We start from the raw sequence: 18,417 nt of genomic DNA on the forward strand, positions 1-18,417 counted from the left end.
GACCCTAAACTGAACACTAAAACTTCTCCTCATTTTATAATTGTGGGAGCTTGTTTGTGTCTGTTACTTTACTAAGAAAACCTCTACATTTTGATTTGATTTGTTTTTTAGAGAGATTATTTTCTTTTCTCTCGTTATAGACGCACGTGTCTGTGAATACATACCCATCTCGCTTATAGGAACTCTGCGCAATTTGTGATGAAACACTACTTGTAACATAACGAAACTGATGAAATGAATGATTTAAAACGACACAGATATTACACAGAAACATCCAATTTGACTGACTTATTACTTGTTTTCTTATTTCCTTTCTTTTAGTTGGGATTAGTCTGTCCATATATTTTTGTGACAAACAAAAATACCTCATACTTGTTTTTTTCTTCGTCTTTCATTTAATTCATACTGTTTCCTTTTTGTTGTTGCTTTCTAAAGTTATAGCTACAACTGCATGAAGTCTAGACGTGTTTTTATGTCGTGGAATATTTAAACGCATCTGGTCTATATAAACCTTTTAAATAGCATGAGAAAAAAAATCCTAGAAAAGTAAAAACACATAGTTTTCAAACTAAACTGTACTATAACCAAACGAAATTAAGTAACAAAAAAGCCTTATGGCCGTTGACTGTAGAGATAATGTAATGTATGTATGATTAATAATAATTAATGTATAATAATATATTCCAGTTGAGTAATCCAGTCGTCTTTGTTTTAATATAATTGGATATAATTGTCTTTTAGAGCTGTGATTGAAACGTTTACCTTCTGTAGCTGCTCCTTTTCATTTCTAACTGTTGTTAATACCCAAAATGTGCCAAAAGCGCACGTATGTGCCGCGATTACATGTTTTTCATCTGTTTTGCATGTGTGGTTTCTTATTCTCCAAAAATACCTGGAATCTTTGAAATGCGTGTTTGTATAATTTCCACACTTGTCTCGCCTTTTCCTGCTGATGTTTTGTAGTCTGCATCATCTTATGCTTCCGTATTAAGCCATTAATAGTTTTAGTTTATTTCTTAAGCATGAAGCTTACATACCTGTAAATTACTGATGATGGCCAGTCGCTGAATATAACCACTGGATAACAATAGAAATGACTGCATGGCAGATAATAAAAGGCTATACATGAACTTGTACTGCCATCTATTGGATTACAGTCGCAACAACTGATATTAAAGATACTGAGGTGTTTTTAGCGTTTTAATTTATCATTGTGTTGTCCTAAGACTGATGGGTTTTATGCTCAGATCTTTCCCTCAGAGTACACAATCCAGTAAGTACACAGTAAGAACACGAAATAAGCCTGAAGATTTAGACATAAGGTGACCACCAGTAAAGATTTATATAATTTACAGAATTACTTTATTGTTGCTGTGTAGAAGTTGGTTGTGAAGTGGTAAGTTACAGTCAGCCTGTGATCAGCACAAACGTCATACATTATCCTACTAAATACTTCAAGCTGCATTACACTCCCTGAAAAAAACAACTGCTGCTCCAAGTCTGCAATGTATTTTTGAATTCCCCACCCCACCCCAACACACACACACACACACACACACACACACACACACACACACACACACACACACACACACACACACACGCACAAGCACACGCACACGCACGCACACACACAGCCCACAGCCCACGGTAGACCCAATGATGGTCTAGTTGAGTTTCACGTATATAGGCCTGTGAAGGGGAAAACATATTCTAGTAAACTCCGTTGTACCGTTGATTAGAGATATATGTATTAATCGTCATAGGAGAATAATGTGTATAGGATAGCCTAGTGTATCTCATTGGCCTACTATATACATAAATATATGCATAATACAATTTAAAACAGTAATAAAACGCACCAGTGATTCTTAATTTGTGCAACGAAGTTCTTGATTTTTAAAATCAAAACTGAATATGCTTTTACATTTTAACAATATCATAATCGAGTTTATTAAGTTTATTTTCTGTTTTCCTTTGTGCTAATGTTTGAGTAGCGATTGACCTGCTGAAGTGTACCAGAAAGGCTGCCATGCAGAAGCTTTTATAGAGAGGTGACGGTTGTAATGTTCTTCACTGCAGAAAATAGTGTCTATAAAAATTAACTTCACCATGAACCCAAAAAAGCTTGCAGGCTTAGTTTAGTTTTAGATTTTGCTATTCAGAAACGAGAAAATCGCGTCTATAGACAATTGAAGAAAACGTTTTCAGACTGATTCATAGTTTCAAGCAAATTATACTGAAGTTCATTACAACCACGCAGCCTATCACGGCAGCTCGGAGGGAAATTGTCATTTTGGTCAATGTGTCTTTTTTCTCTCTTCAGAAGTTGATGTGAATTTGAGAATAGTGGATGTGTCTCATATGTTGTCTTCAGTCTATAATGTAGCTCTGAGGTCGACAGTAGCCTATTTACAGAGTATAAAGGCTACATTGTATACAAGCGGGTGACCATAAGAATGGCACCTCCAGGGTTACTCTGTACTGATGTAGAGCCTTATGGCCCTGAGATGAATGTAATCTCTGTCAGGCGTATAATGTTATACGTTTTTGCTATCTATCTATCTATCTATCTATCTATCTATCTATCTATCTATCTATCTATCTATCTATCTATCTATCTATCTATCTATCTATCTATCTATCTATCTATCTATCTATCTATCTATCTATCTATCTATCTATCTATCTATCTATCTATCTATCTAATACTGTACTTTGATGGAATTTCTTTTCTATCACTACATGAAACATTTTCCCCACATCATATATTCTTTATAACTGTATATAATGTAATGTAAGTGTGCACTGGAAGAATTTCATGAAGCCATATGCGGGTGTGCACGCTCTCTGGCGTCCTGTGGTGCATTTAAGGCCCTGTATTTGTCATTATTTTATGTGGGTCAGTCCACAGAGTTGGCTTCTTACTCTTCATGTCACAGGGCACTGATCCTAAAATAAACCCTGTACACGTGCGCTTCAAAATAACTGCTGCTGATCAATATAAATAATGATGGCTAAAATTTAACTTCATACCTACACATTTCATCATGGAGTATTTTGCTTTGCAGTAGCCATTGGGAGCAAGGGTGGGGCGGAACAGCATAGTTTGCATATCACGTGACGCGGTATTGACAAATCAACAATTACCTACCCTTTATTCTTCAGGAGTTGCTAAAAGGCTTGCAAGAAGCGTTTGAGGAAAGCTCCATGGAAATGTGTGAACGGAATCCTTTAAATCCCGGCTATGTTGGTTCTCTGTTGAATTTTGCTCCTCCTGAGTCGCTGTATTTCTCCAACTTACGGGGTAATGGAGCCCATATACCCGGGCTTCATCAGATCCCTTACAATAGGAGAGAGGTGTGCACGCTCCCGTGGACTTCCTCAAGTTCGTGCACGTCTGGACCAACCGCACCACCACAGAGCCGCGCCTTTGGAGGCTACTGTCCGCCGTTTCTGTCCAACTCGGTGTCTATAAATACTAACTCCTCCGGCAGCCACGTCAAGGCGCATTTGGAGGAGTCCGTTCGGTGCTTCCAGGACGCAAACCGCAAAACAGAGGAGTCTGGCAGACAAGATGAAGTTTACGCAGGAGAGCACGGGGCCGCCACTGACTGCGGCTATTCAGACCTGGACAGCCGGTCACACGGTTCAGTGGCCCAACTCGGTCCGGATTCAGCAGGTCGGCTGAATGTGAACGGTCCCAAACAGCAGAATCCGGTTCATCCATCAGCAAATAACACATGCTCCAGGACCACCTATGCTGAAGGTCAAGTACCTTTTTTAATATAAAATTGTATTGTTGTTTTAACTATTTCCAGCAGCATTTGTATTGTTTACATTTTGTTCTGTTTTTTTGTAATTAGAAAAAACATTAAGACAGCAGTAAGGATTTGACCTGTGCTTCAGAATAGTTCCTGTTTCTTATCTAACCTGTGTTGTGATCTCACATCATATTTACTTGGCTATAAGAAGCTGATCAATTTTTATTGGCCAATATTGACATATATGGAGACACTGTAAGTTTGTCTGTGGTATTGTCTAATGACTGTCAGTCATTTATGGTCTGTTTATATCTCCTGTGGCATCAGTGTTATTTTAATACACCCATAATATCCGCAGAGGCGACTGTGTGGTTTATGTTAATATTAGCCCTGTTTCATTACTATTTATACAGCGGAAAACCTCTTATTAAACCATAATTTTGTCAGAAGTGAGTAAGACTTGAAGCCGTGTCATTGGCAGCAGTTATTTTATGTGTTCTATTACTAATTTAACGTATTTCTACCTCTGCTCCCCCCCAGGTGCCCCGTGGTGCTCGTCACAAGTGAAAGCCAGAAAGAAGAGAAAGCCTTACTCGAAGCTACAGCTGGCTGAACTTGAGAATGAATTTATGATGAATGAATTCATCAACAGACAGAAACGGAAAGAGTTATCAGACAGACTGGACCTGAGCGACCAACAAGTGAAAATATGGTTTCAGAACCGCAGGATGAAGAAGAAACGACTGATGATGCGCGAACAAGCGTTCGCCGCGTATTAATGACTTCTCGCCCTTGATCATGACCAGCAGAGAATCAATAGCAGGACTGAATATTGTGTTGTGCTGTGTATGCTGCAGCACATCACGTGACCTTTCGGTTTGTGGCATGGACTTGTATTTATAAGTATGTATAAATGTCTATATTCCTGTCACAATAGTTTCATTTGCAGTTTTACCGAATCACAACAAGTTCAATGATGATATTAGAGGTAATAAAAACATACATTTCTGTGGACGGTCAGTCAACTTTGACTTTGAGATTCTCCAAATGCGCAAAAGGCCCTGGCTCCTGGTGGGCACAGCCGCGATATTAATACACCTATAAGACTATTTCTTTCTCATCCATCACAAATGGCAGACTTATTTAAACATGACTATTGTTGTATGTGTTTTGGGTTTTTTTTTTTGTATGATGACTTGCGTATGTAGTGAAGGCCTAATGTGAAAGCAAAGAGCCTGCACTCAAGTTCATGTTTACAGACAGATTAAACGTTAAGAAAAGTCAGTATTGCAAATTATATACACTTGCATGCGTATTTCCTAATTGCTATTATTCAACTGAATGCCTGATTTCCCCCCTAATGTGTTGTAAATCTGCATAAACAAGTAAAACTGTATTTGCTTTTGCTCCATATGGCCGCGTCCACATTCAAGTTCGAGGAAAAGATTTTTGCGCCGTATTGTGTGAGGATGTGTTTATTTCAGATGACTGCAAAACAATTGAGTTTGTGGATGTGGAAAAATATGATGGTGTTGATTCAAAGGCATTATAAGTGTTGTAATTTAAGTGTGGATTTTTATTGTCAGACCTGGTTTTGTGTTACTATGTGAGCAAAACGTGATTGTACAATGTTTGCATCTGAGTCACTCTTGCTCTGTGAATCCCGTCTTTATTAATATGAAGTTAATGAAAGTTTATTTCACTTACAAATGGAAGTATATTTTAATTGGATTAATTTAAAAATAATTACGCAAAGTGTAATACATTGTTGGTCAACATAAGAATACGCATTAGAGCAGCCACGTTTTTACGCAAGGAGAAGAGATTTTGTAAAGTTGGATGCAACCTGCAGATTAATATTTATAAATAAAGATGATTTTTAAATGACTGGTAACCAAGTTATTGTGCGTGATTTTATACTTTTGAGCTGGAAGTGGAATAGCAAAGCTGTATTCAACCTATCTGACTTCATCTTGATTTCGTTTTATCCATGGTCTTCTAGTCCATCGCTCGTCAAAGTTGATTATTATGATTTCCATCTTATGAAATATGTAAAAGGAGAAAACGTTCATCGACACCACTTCCCACTAAACTGCACTGACTTTGTTTTAGAAGCCGCGAGAAATTTCCTTGAGAAACCTCGACGGGTTTATGGCGAACATTCCTCATTTAATAACCCCAAACTTAAACATGGATGAAATGTCGTTGTTTTCTTTATACGCAGGCACTTTAATAGGCCTAACATCTTTCTGAGGTACTATCCCCTCTTGAATTTGAACTCAAATACTTTATAGTCTGCATTCAGCCACACATTCCTCCAGCAAATATCTGTCTTAACCTTCTTCCGCTCCAAAAAGAGGGAATTTAAACATTTTCACAGCCAGGTTAACAAGATCACCAACTCATTTTCCGGCATTATTTCATGAACATCCCTTCCAACTATACATTCTACAAACCAAATGCTGTCAAATTGGATTTTGGACTATGTTTTATAATTATTTTCACCATATTCCCTCTACTGTTGGTCATATGTTCTGTTTATCTATGTATGTGGGTTTCCTTTCGCGCAGACGCGTAATTCCTGCTGACAAAAATACATAACACAGCGGCAGCTCACACCCGCAACCATTACCTCCAATGTCAGTTGGAGGTTAATGTGGCTTTGTAACCAAATGGATTTGTCGTAATTTAGTAGTCATATATGCAAGCTTTTAATTTCACTGTTACATCACATGCATAGTTCATGCGCAAAAACAGATTTCTCCGTGCGTATGAGAAGAGATTTTGTTGGTGCCACGAGCACATCCATAGGTCAGTGTTTATTTTATTTGTTTATTTTTTAACCAAAACAGGTTTGTTTCCACATTTTTAATGGAGAATTGATGAAGTTGGAACTTGCAGGTCACAAGTAGCCATCCTGGTTCTGAGGCCAGAGAGGTTCTTTGTATTTCTATTGAATACCACCACCAACAGGCTAATACTCATTAAACATTACAATAGATTGTCTTTATTAATGGTCACTCTCATTACATCATCATCACGTCATCAGTGCAACCATTATTTAATACCACAGTGTTCATATTATTGGTTCATGAAAGTCATATTAACATTTTAAAGCTAGTAATTTGTAATGAAACGTGAAGAGACCGTTCTTCCATTAGTTAATGTCATAGAAGTCTGCTCCTTTCTTTTGTAGACTTGTTGAAGATCTGTGTCTTTAGATGGAAGCAGTCCCGTTATATTTTCATGACATTATTTTATAGAAAGTATATCTTCTCTCCTGCGGGAGAACTCCTGTTCCACCTCGAGTTTTGTCTGGTATTTCTCAGTACAAAATCCCTCCCACACACACCACGCTTCACCTACTATGACTTATTATTGCTCAGAAAACTCAGTGTCGCCATACAAAATAGTCTGTGTTCCGTACGCAACGTTTTCTCTCAGTATTTGTTGCTTTTTTATTGCTTTACTGCCAAACGCTGCTAGACAGCGGCATATAGCTCAGGCTCCTTAAGATAGTGGGGGCGCCAAAACAAAGTTAAGGTCAAGTTAGTAGTCATTGCTACTTCGCACAATATTAGCACAAAGTTACTAGTTTGTAATGATATAGCAATTAAAATAGTTACCAGTGTGAACATTTTAAAATAGGTCCTCGTGTGGTTTGGGTAAAAATTATAGTATCAAAGTTAACTTTACGCACAGCAAAACAAGCTCAGTAACAGAAATATTTTAGCTTTTGTTAATGTGGTCATCCAAAACTTCTCACTTTGAAGTAGAATTTGAAATGCTGAATTTATTTTAGACTCATATCAACTCATCCTCTGTTGTGCGCAAATTAATTACACAGGTTATTACACGCTTAAAGCACTGAATAAACGCAATACTGTTGTGGCAAAGTGCAACGGATAAAGGGATGATAATTGTGACAATAATAAGAATAAAAATAATAACAATCACAATAAAAGCAATAATAATAATGATAAATATAGCCTACCACGTTTCCACGCTTGACAACACGATACAATAAAACAATGCGTCACAGCAATGCGATCAACAGGTCGCCTTCACTTCACGTCGTCCATCTGAGAGGTTAACAAAGTAATTCAGTCCTATAAAATCATCACTTACTTTAACATTTCAAGCTGATGAGAGTTAGTGATGGATTAAGATAGATTTGTCCAATCTGTAGGTGGACACATGCGTGTGGAGGATTAGTTTGTATTTGTGTTTGTTATTTTTTATGTTTTAATAAGAAAAATTCTCAGTTTTTTAGCCTAAATCAAAAGAACACCGTGTGTGTATATTTGTTAACTGCCTGAAGCGTATCAACGTGGTAAATGTTGAACACAGACACCCCGACCACAGAGCTGATTTTACCCCCCAATAACAATAAACCCAGTCGCTTTTAAGCCACTTCCACATTGCGTGCGACCTCTAATCTTAGAGCACTGAAGAATCTTTTGGTCCTTTGACCACAATAGACTGGCCTTCAAATCAGAGCATCGTTTATTCTCGATGGGCACAATTTGCACTGATGCCTTTTTTGTGTTCCATGTGCATTCCAGCAGAAGGCCTGCAAAAAATACCGAGTGCTGCTTTAAATGTATTTTCTTCCTTTCTATTTGGTTGTGAATAACAAACATATACTCACAGAGCAAACACAAAATAATAGCAGAGGCCTGAAGACATAAAAAAAATCCGTTCACCAATGATTTACTTCGTTTTCCCCACCGAGACACTGCAGGCATGGCTGCTTTCGTGCAATACAAGGATTTGGGTGCAGAGGCTTGTTGGTGAATGCTTGGTGGACATCACCCTGACCACAGACGGTCAACGTCAGTTGTTTTGGACTTGGCCATGCTGAATGTACTTTGTGATTCATGCTTGCAATGGACTTACCGTATGTTTTCTTTTTCTGTTTTATGGGATCCAAAATCAACTTTCCTGTAATTGCAGCAGGCTATCGAAGGCTGTTGTGTTTGGCTGTTTTCACACGCGTTCATCTGCATTAAATATTAAGGTATAACAAATTGAAAAACAAGCAGCAGTAAAGTGTAGATATTCCGATTTTAAGTTAAGACGAACATGAGCCAGCTTGCATACTTTGCAATAAAATCTAGATAAGAATTCTTTCTTATAATTCCTATAACAGTCTTATACTTTTTTGTCATACCTCATGAGTCTTTTGCATTGCTGCAGGCCAAGAGGCTGACTAGTAATTCAAATACTTTCCCGCTGGCGTTTATTTGTGCGTGTTTAACTGTCCCCAACCAGCATAGTGCATTGTTATTATATGCAATGAACCTTTAAATTTATTTCCATCAAAACTTTCTTATGATATTAATAATATGCTTATTAATGTTTTTTTTAACCTTGCAGACACATTGCAGGTACGTAGGCCTTCTCTTCATGCTCTGCGTAAAATGCGGAGGTCAACTTCAATGTTTCCAACCTAACTGTTGCTACAAACCCACTCCTACAAACTGCGCACATTTATAGACAAATGAGCGTGCAGGGCTGTCATTACGTGTCATTACACGATGTAGACGGTGTTGCTGTAAAGCTTTCAATTAAATATTCCAGCGGTGGTTCACTATTTTTTTTCTTTTTCCGTGAGCTATAGGGCAAGAAGGCTGGAGAGGAGTTTCCTCTGCAGCCAGGGAGCCAATGGAGTCTCTTGCATGCGTTCACATGAGTTTCTCGGGACAGTTTTTAATGACTGATATTGATGTATGGTAATTTCTTAGCTGGATCACATGACACAATTACCTCAAGAATCGATCAAGATGTATTGCAGGTCTGCCTACGTTTCCGATTTTTTCTCCCTGGCGGGGTCTTTCCACGCGCCTGTGGTACTATAGATGGACAAAGTTTAACACAGTCAAGCTGCCAATTCCTTTCCTCTGTTGCAAAGGGGAAAAGAGGAAGAGATATGACGGAATACGATGATCGCAGCTGTGCGTCAAATATGTATTTACCGAGCTGCACTTATTACGTTTCGACGCCTGATTTTACATCAGTCTCCTCCTTTTTACCGCAGACTACTTCGTGTCAGATTAATTTCCCCTATTCTTCCAATATAGCCCAAGTGCAACCTGTTCGAGAGGTCGCTTTCAGGGATTATGGACTGGACCGTCCCAGCAAATGGCACTACAGGGGCAATTACGCGTCCTACTATTCAACGGACGAGATAATGCATCGGGACTTGATCCAGTCCTCCAACAGCAGGGCGGATGTGATATTCAAAAACGAGTCCCTGTACGGTCACCATGGAGGGACAAGCTCGCCGTGCAATTTCTTCAACGGTGTTGGCCGAAATGGGGTTCTTCCCCAGGGCTTCGACCAGTTTCTTGATGGTTCTAACCAGGAGAAGCCCGGCGCGGAGCCCCCCAAACAAAAGACAGACTCTGCCGTTCCCGGAGATGCTGCGAATAACAATCAGGCTTTAACCAAACTGGAACAGCACAAAGCTGAAGCGAGCGGGAGCGCCGACGAGGATTCATCCTCCAACTGCGGGGACAAGAACAACCAACAGAGTAAGTTTTATTTTTCCTCATTTTTCCAGTGTATGAAGTGTTTATACTTGATACAACAAAGTGAACTGCGCTGTGTCCACCACCGCGGCCGTCCAGGGTTATGTGCCGCTTTATAAGCATGCAAAAGCTTTTATATCCCAATAAGATTTACTTTACGGTTGTAAAGGTATTTACAATGGGAAACAGTAAAGTCACCCCACTCTGACGGTTGCCTTGTGTGCAGTGACAATACACTGTGGCTAGAATTTATATATAGGTATTAATAGGGAATAAATGAGAGATAAAAATCGCTTTAAATATATGTCATCAGTGTTGTGCAGGTGAAACAGCACTTAGAAAATGCAGACAGCCATGCGTCTATCAGTGCAATATGAATTCATTTTAAAGCAAATTCCTCTGTATCTGTGTGTGTGGGGGGCGGGCGGGTGGGTGGGTGTGTTTTGTGTGTGTGTGTGTCCGAGAGAGGGCCTTTGTGCTGAAATAAATAAATGTTATCTGTCAAGCTGTTAACTGTACTATTTTAAAAGAGTTTATGAACTGATGTTAAATTTACAAAAAAAAAAATTAACGTTTTTTTCCCCCTTCTCCTTTTTGTGCAGGTTCATCAACCAAGTCCAGGAAGAAGAGGTGTCCTTACTCCAAATACCAGATCCGAGAACTTGAACGAGAGTTTTTCTTCAACGTGTACATTAACAAAGAGAAGCGGCTTCAGCTGTCCAAGATGTTAAACCTGTCAGATCGGCAGGTGAAGATTTGGTTTCAGAACAGAAGAATGAAAGAGAAAAAGCTGAACCGCGACCGCCTACAGTATTTCACTGGGAATCCTTTATTCTGATACCTGACACACACACACACACACACACACACACACACACACACACACACACACACACACACACACACACACACACACACACACACACACACACACACACACACACACAGAGAGAGAGAGAGAGAGCAGAGTAAAATAGGAGCTATACACACATATTTCAAAGACTGGTCCCCTCTGCTATTTAAACCTTTATCATCCTGTTGAAATAATTTTGTTTACAAAAATCTGGTATTTGGAAAACCCAAGCTGCCAGAATTTTTGCAAACAATTCCTGCATTTATTTATTTGTGTTCATATATTTTCGCGCTATTGGCAGCAAATATTTCCTTTTTTTTATTTTTTATTTTTTTTATTTTGGCAAAGTGTGAGGTGTGCTTTGAAATTATTTATAAAAATATATGTAGGCTTCCTTGTGTATGTGCATTTATACGACGCATGTAATGAACGTTGTGGTGTGAAATAAAGTCAACAAATATTGTATCATAGTCAGGAAATCTGTCAAATGAACTCAACAAAGTCGTCCTTAAAACACATAAGAAAATTCAAGAATTGAGACATTTTCTAAAGATTCATTAGTGGAGAAATGTGGCGCTTGCAGGCCTGTATGGTGCCATTATTTCCTCTGCTTTCAAACACTGGGTTGTTTACTAAACCTTGAACCGTCTAGACAGTACAATAAAAGTAGCTGTAAACGTCTAAATAGGGGGCTATTGGACTTTGTTGTCCCAACCCCCAAACCACAAGAGGACTGATTCTTTTAATTTAACTCCAGGCTACAAATGTTTGGAAAATTCAAGGGATTTCTGCGCATCCCGTCCATATTTAGCTCCTTTTGACATTTTGAGACACTTGTAATGCTGCCATTGTCAGTTTGGGAAAGCTGGAAGATATTCTAACAAGGAACCCCATATATGTGGATAAGTACATTTTTTCAAGTTTATTTAATTTTATAGTATCTCAATGCTCGATGTGTGGGTTTGACGCACAATTTGCTTGCGTAAAAGCGCTTTTCTCTCGTTAATGAATGCAGGTGAAGCGTTCCCATCTTTACGCAGCGCCATTATCCATGCTATTTCTACATGAAGTGGATATATCTGAGTGCCATGCTTTACCTCAGTAGTGTTTACCACTCTGTTATTTTTGTAACCACTAAATAAATACCTTGATGCCACAGAAACAGTCGCTTTATTGATAATTCATGTGGTGATATTGGGTCATCGCATCACAGGAATGACACTTGTTTCAGCGTCTTTTATGGAGAAAAAAACAACTTGGGAGGGGGATTCATGTTTATTTCATTTGCGATCTATCACATCTATTTCCCAGAAAGGCTATTACAAAATTGAGGTTTCATTAAGCGTTTAATTGGGTTGTCATCATGTCCTACAGTGAAATGACATTACCAACTGCGTTTCACTTTGATTCTCAATCTATCCACATGAGGGCACACTTGCAGCTTGGCTGCCAGTTGGGAATGCAGTGTTCAGCCAATTTTGACATGGAAATCGTTTCAGTGGTGGAATAATCCGTTTAACACATTTGATTTTTGTTTTTGTTCTGACTCCGTGAATCAGCCACAACTTAGTTGTTTTCAGCAGAATTTCTGTATCGTAAATGTAGTTTAAATCAAACCAGTCAACAGTGGTTTACAGTTTGTCAGGATATCTGAGAAATGAACAGATAACATGAATATACGTCATTATTTTCACTCACACCCACCTGAAATGATGCTATTCCTGTGTGGTATCTCCCTAGCAGCAATTTGATTTTCAAGTCATGTTCAAGTGTTTTTAGATGACAGGGCGGAAGAAATATAACTCTGCTGTGTGTACGTAAAACCTCTGGGCTTTCTCATGCACACACACTTAGATCCTTACCTGAAGGCCGCTCAGTTTTATACTGAACTGGAATCTGTCTCTACATGCTCAAATATCATTGCTGCTGCTGTTGGGGATTATTAACATAAAAGTGCTTCATATTTCCTTTCATTTCATTTTGCAGCTTTGTAACTGTTATTAGGTTATATTTTATCTGCGGCTGTATTTCAGTGGACTATTTGCTTCAAAGATACGAGTTGTGTTATTTTATGTATTATGTTAAGAGCTGGAGTAAGTTAACCCTCACATCCTGGTTTATTATTATTATTATTATCATCATTATTATTGTTATTATTATTATTATTGTTATTATTATTGTTATTCGTAAACTGCGGTCCAGGATAAATGTTTTCCTTTAAAAAAATGTTTTAAATGGTTTAATTGGCCGAAATATCACCAAGACTTGTGTACATATTTTGCGTGTCTGAATTGTTGTTGCACATAAAGAGAAACGTGTATTAAAGATTTTGTTTGCAGTTCATCACGTGATATGCGAAATACCCCTATGATACCTCTGAGCGATTAATGGCATAATTAGTCAACGTGATAATTCAAATAAAAATGATCCGTGTGGGCACTCGTGTGGGTCAAATGCAGTCTTTTCTGCCTTTAAAAATAACCGAATGTGGTAAAACGGGGGAATATTTTCCAAAGCTGTTCCATAACCAAAATCTGGCTTGTTAATAGGCCAATGTTTTGCATGCTGGAAATGCAACCAAAAAACCTCATCTTCTCAAACAAGATCTGATTAAGCTTGATAAACACTAAAGATGTAATTATTTCAAGCTGCGTTTTGATCATTTGTAAATCATTTCTAGCAGTTTGGCGATTATTTTAACCTGGCTTCTGATATTTGGTGATGAATATTTCCAGGAGTGCTTCCAAACTGCTGTTACTTTTCCCCCCTCCTGAACACATTTGGCTTCTTAGCAGACAAAAACAATGGCTCCATGCACGAGTAGAATAATTCCCACACCGTGTACCCATGCACGTGCAACATGTTATTACTATTAAACTTTTTACAGCTGAAAGCCAAAAATACACGTGACAAATGCAAATAAAGATATTTTGCTTAATGATATGCGCAGCTAATGAAGTACAATTGCCTATCTATTTCTATCTGTAGATGATTTGATGCAGAACTATATCGACCTTCACGTACACAGAGCTGCTTTTTGTTTAAATGTGTGAATGGTGGCCTTAGCCTCATTAGGACTAGATTTTCTTTTTTGTCTATCGGGATATTTAAATATTGTCCTTATAGTATTGAATGTGTGGGTTTTTTTTGTTTTTGTTTAAAAAAAATTAGAATAATGCATCTTAATTTAACAACAAAAATACATATGCAAAGTGTAAAAAACAATTATTGAATTCATTGAAAAAAGCAGAAGAAACAGTGCAGTTGTATTTGGTATTTTCATTTATTTAGTGTTTCCCATTTTAATTGTGATGAGAGTAGACTATATGCAAATGCAGTTGGAGAAGACTCTGTGGTGGGCGTGGGGTCATGTGAAAGGTTTATGAAAAAAAAAATTCAGTAAAGCTGGTTACATTTGTTCATGCCGTTGTCGCCTTTGCGCCATGTAGGCAGCATTTTTACGCACACACACGTAGGCCTACACATTACACACACTCCCTCTGTTGTCTCTCACACAAAGACACAAACGCCTTTGAAGCATTTCCCACATGGAACACCTCTCACAGAGCATCACTTCTCTAATAAATGAAATCTAAATGCAAGTGAACTGGGTTTTTTTCTGGTGACATTCAAAGTGTCTTTAAAAAAAACCCTGATTGTTGCAGTTTTTTCTTCTTCTTGTTGAACAGTCTCTGTAGTCCCGCGATAATCTGTAAACCAATTTCAAGTCCGTGTTGTAGGTGTCGCTGTTGACCACGTCTGCACCCGCAGTACGAGCGCGTGCAGGGGGAGAGGAGGCTGCGTCTCAAGGCCATTTTCAAATCTCATTGGTGGGCTTGTCATGTGGTCGGGAGGCATCCTGACTTACGCGGAGATTGTTTTTCCTAGATATGTCAGTTTACAAAGGACATCTCTCTCCTCCAAAGAACTTAACCCCCAAAAATGTCCTTTCCCAGTAGCTCACCTGCGGCAAACACATATTTAGTGGACTCTTTAATTGGTGCTTGCAGGACGGACAGCTTTTACGCCAACAGCAACATGTACATGCCGTCTGGCTCAGACATGGGAACTTACGGAATGCAAACCTGTGGACTCCTGCCGTCTTTCGGCAAAAGAGGGGAGGTCAACCACCAAAATATGGGCATGAATGTCCCCTCGTACATACCTCAAATAGATAACTGGACTGATCCGAATAGACCCTGCAGAATAGAGCCGCCCAGTCAGATGTCAAACTGTACATTTTCACAGAGCATTAAGGAAGAAAGCAACTGCTGCATGTACTCCGATAAGAGAGTGCAAAAAGTCAGCTCGTCAGACGTCCCCGCATATCCTAATGTTATTCCTGAGTCGTGTCCAGTCGATGGTCCCGAGATCCCGGTTCCGGGCTATTTCAGACTGAGCCAAACTTATGCAAACGGGAAGCATCAGGAAAACTACTGTCATGATCCACCGAGTCCAAACCCAACACTGATGCAGCTCAGCCGGGTCACCCCGAAACCGCAGTCTTCCTCCTCCTCGTCGTCTAATTTCGCAGAGGTGGAAAAGGAAAGTGAGGACTGCCCGAAAATCCCTGATACCTCACGGACACCCGTACCCGTAGAAAGCCCGGATCCCAAGTCCAGCTCGGAGGAGAAAAAGTGCTCCATGGAAGCCCCTGTGTCCAGTCCTGAGCTACACCACAAGGAAGGGAAAGGTGGGTTGGCTTCAATGAAAGCTTTTTATCTCGTGGCGCTGTGCTGAGAAGGCTCCAGCATCATAAAACCAAGTATAAAACACAAACAACCCTAAAGTCGTAATGTTTAATGAGAGTCTTTCTCAGGTTGCAGTAATAGGCAGGAGAGAATGGTTTTATGCATGCAGCATGCAGAGTAGCCTGTATGTTCCCCTGAAATTCAAATAATATGCATTTTAGAAATATATTTGAACAATAAGTTCCCTTACATTTAGACATATTACACAGTTTTCAGAAACCAAAAATGAAAGTAAGCAGCTATGATTTTTCTACCAGGTGTTTGCTTAACAAATTGCTGAATTAATTACAAAACGATCCTCAAATTTGGGTTAATTTGCAGCTCATTGTCACAGTGTACAGCAGGATAGTTTGTTGTGTATCTTTAACCAGAATGTGATAATATGACAAATATATCTGTATTTGAAATCCAATTAAATATTGGCAACTGCACCATTTTATATAGGCTAAAGGTTAGGCTACATGTTAATGCAGTCAAGCTCCATTGATATTAATACATAGATTAATATAGATTTTAAATCATGTTTAAATGTTGGTCCTGGTGTGCGGTTTGATCAGCTGGGGTTTCATTTAATTTCCGTTTTATTTTTGGTGGCATGTGCTCGACTAATAACACCCCATGCATATGGTTTATCCTGGGAAAGTATTTATATTGTGTGTTATTTCCCAAAGGTGAAATCCAAAGCAGCAGGTGAGATGTTGTTCAATCTGCATTGGGGAAAAAAATACTAAAAAAATACCAATAAATGATCATGTCTTTTTATGTGCCTCCTCACAGACTGCAAGACTAACGCACCAACAAGCAACTGGTTAACTGCAAAAAGTGGGAGAAAGAAAAGATGTCCCTACACAAAGCACCAAACCTTGGAGTTGGAGAAGGAGTTTCTGTTCAATATGTATCTGACCCGAGAGCGCCGCCTAGAGATCAGCAGGAGCGTCAACCTGACCGACAGACAGGTCAAGATCTGGTTTCAGAACCGCAGGATGAAACTGAAGAAGATTAACAGGGAAAACCGCATCCGTGAACTCACCTCAAATCTCACCTTTTCGTGAGCTTGCATGTACCAGTGACCAGTGGTTAGCTGTGTTATTATTTTTTAAATGTTCCTCTCATATTCAGTTTGATGCTTCAGTGGCATTGGACGTTTATCTTCAATTTCAACGAAACTGTGACTGTATGTGCCAATTTTAGTACTTTGTGTGGCGTCGTGTATTTGTCTTTGTTTTATCACAGGGTAACACTTCTTGGTCTTAAATTATTGGTGCAGTAGATTTCTTCCCTTTGCCAGGAGACATTTAATTCAAACTGAAGAAGAAAGATGTCGCAACGGCGAGCTGTTCGGAAGGAGTTACTCTGTTTCAGTCATGAAAGCACACTGATTGTTGTGTAGCGCAGATTTGGTTTTACAGTGGGTGCGAGCCATTTGCTAAATGTTTCTATGAGCCTCTAAAAGTGACTGAAAACAAGGTTAATCTGTGAATTTATTGCATGTTTGTGGCATGTATCTTGCAATAAATAGATGGTCAAATAATCTTGTTTGTACTTGTTTATGCTGTCAAACCCTCTGATCTATAATTATCTAGTTCTTAGAAATCAGTTTTACATAACATACTATTCATACTATTCAATTGCACTGATACAGGTGTTATTTAGCTTGAAGGCATTTATGGGGGGAAGGAAAGGGCAAGAAAGGACATTTTCTAAAATAGACAATTGCTCTTCAACGCAACAAAGGAAACGTTGATGTTTAAGAAATGTTCTTATTTCACTAATTGTTTGAAATTATGTTCCAGCTTCATGTAACGATGAGCCTTTGGGTTTAAACGCTTTAAAAAGTTTGGATTATAATTGTCCTGATTAAATGATCACACTATCATTAACCGCGTTTAAAGATGTTCCACCCCTTTTACTGCCAAGTGAAGATTGCAGACTGATATTTGTGGATTTAAACATAATAAAGACTCATATAAGAGAGTCTAAATAAGCCTCTTCTGCCGCCCTCATCCAACCGTCTATTTGTGTATAAAGACGAGCATGGATGCGAATCAAATAAACATGGTGTTGCTTTATTTTCCGGCCTGTTCGCAACTAAACTGACACTATATGAACTGTTAGACGACGTAAGTTATGTTCAAGCACAAATTCACAGGCAAGAATCAGCTCTTCCTTCCTTTTTCGGGCGGCGGAGGCCTCAATGGCCACGTTGCTTTTCTTTCAAGTGTACAGAATAACACGTTATATGGATTATTGTTATCTGCTATCTGAGGTCAACATCTAATATAGTCTGATCCAGATTCTGCAGATTTGGTTCTGATTTAGCCTGTAAATGATAAAGGTGCTTTGCTGGATTGAAGGTCAACACATTCTCTTTCATAATGCGCCAAAAAAGAATAAAATCCAGCTTTAAAAAGCCAAATCAACATCTCTTCTAAAATGACACATTTCAGAGAGAAATATGCAGATGGAGGTTGCTTCTGCAGGTCTTTTTTTCTTTTTCTTTTTATTGACGGCATGTT

General features: G+C 38.8%; 3 protein-coding genes across 3 annotated transcripts; all 3 read left to right on the forward strand.

Annotated features, from left to right (window-relative positions):
- Positions 1–3,210: 3,210 nt before the first annotated feature.
- On the forward strand, positions 3,211–4,543 carry hoxd12a (homeobox D12a). Its single transcript, XM_062431982.1, has 2 exons — positions 3,211–3,769; positions 4,305–4,543. The coding sequence occupies exons 1-2, from the start codon at positions 3,211–3,213 to the stop codon at positions 4,541–4,543; spliced, it is 798 nt and encodes a 265-aa protein (XP_062287966.1).
- Positions 4,544–9,492: 4,949 nt separating this feature from the next.
- Positions 9,493–11,135, forward strand: hoxd11a (homeobox D11a). The gene is made up of 2 exons (XM_062431830.1): positions 9,493–10,300; positions 10,900–11,135. The coding sequence occupies exons 1-2, from the start codon at positions 9,493–9,495 to the stop codon at positions 11,133–11,135; spliced, it is 1,044 nt and encodes a 347-aa protein (XP_062287814.1).
- A 3,890-nt stretch (positions 11,136–15,025) lies between these two features.
- Positions 15,026–17,426, forward strand: hoxd10a (homeobox D10a). The gene is made up of 2 exons (XM_062431798.1): positions 15,026–15,843; positions 16,679–17,426. The coding sequence occupies exons 1-2, from the start codon at positions 15,093–15,095 to the stop codon at positions 16,951–16,953; spliced, it is 1,026 nt and encodes a 341-aa protein (XP_062287782.1). The 5' UTR covers positions 15,026–15,092; the 3' UTR covers positions 16,954–17,426.
- The last annotated feature ends 991 nt before the right edge of the window (positions 17,427–18,417 follow it).

This window comes from Scomber scombrus, chromosome 13, assembly GCF_963691925.1.
Source record: "Scomber scombrus chromosome 13, fScoSco1.1, whole genome shotgun sequence".
Lineage (NCBI taxonomy): Eukaryota > Metazoa > Chordata > Actinopteri > Scombriformes > Scombridae > Scomber > Scomber scombrus.

Bases quoted from the DNA above. Each gene is read 5' to 3' on its own strand.
- hoxd12a (XM_062431982.1), top strand. From the start codon at position 3,211: ATGGAAATGTGTGAACGGAATCCTTTAAATCCCGGCTATGTTGGTTCT. The intron at 3,770-4,304 runs GTCAAGTACCTT...GCTCCCCCCCAG, and splicing joins CAGGACCACCTATGCTGAAG to GTGCCCCGTGGTGCTCGTCA.
- hoxd11a (XM_062431830.1), top strand. From the start codon at position 9,493: ATGTATGGTAATTTCTTAGCTGGATCACATGACACAATTACCTCAAGA. The intron at 10,301-10,899 runs GTAAGTTTTATT...CTTTTTGTGCAG, and splicing joins GGACAAGAACAACCAACAGA to GTTCATCAACCAAGTCCAGG.
- hoxd10a (XM_062431798.1), top strand. From the start codon at position 15,093: ATGTCCTTTCCCAGTAGCTCACCTGCGGCAAACACATATTTAGTGGAC. The intron at 15,844-16,678 runs GTGGGTTGGCTT...GCCTCCTCACAG, and splicing joins ACACCACAAGGAAGGGAAAG to ACTGCAAGACTAACGCACCA.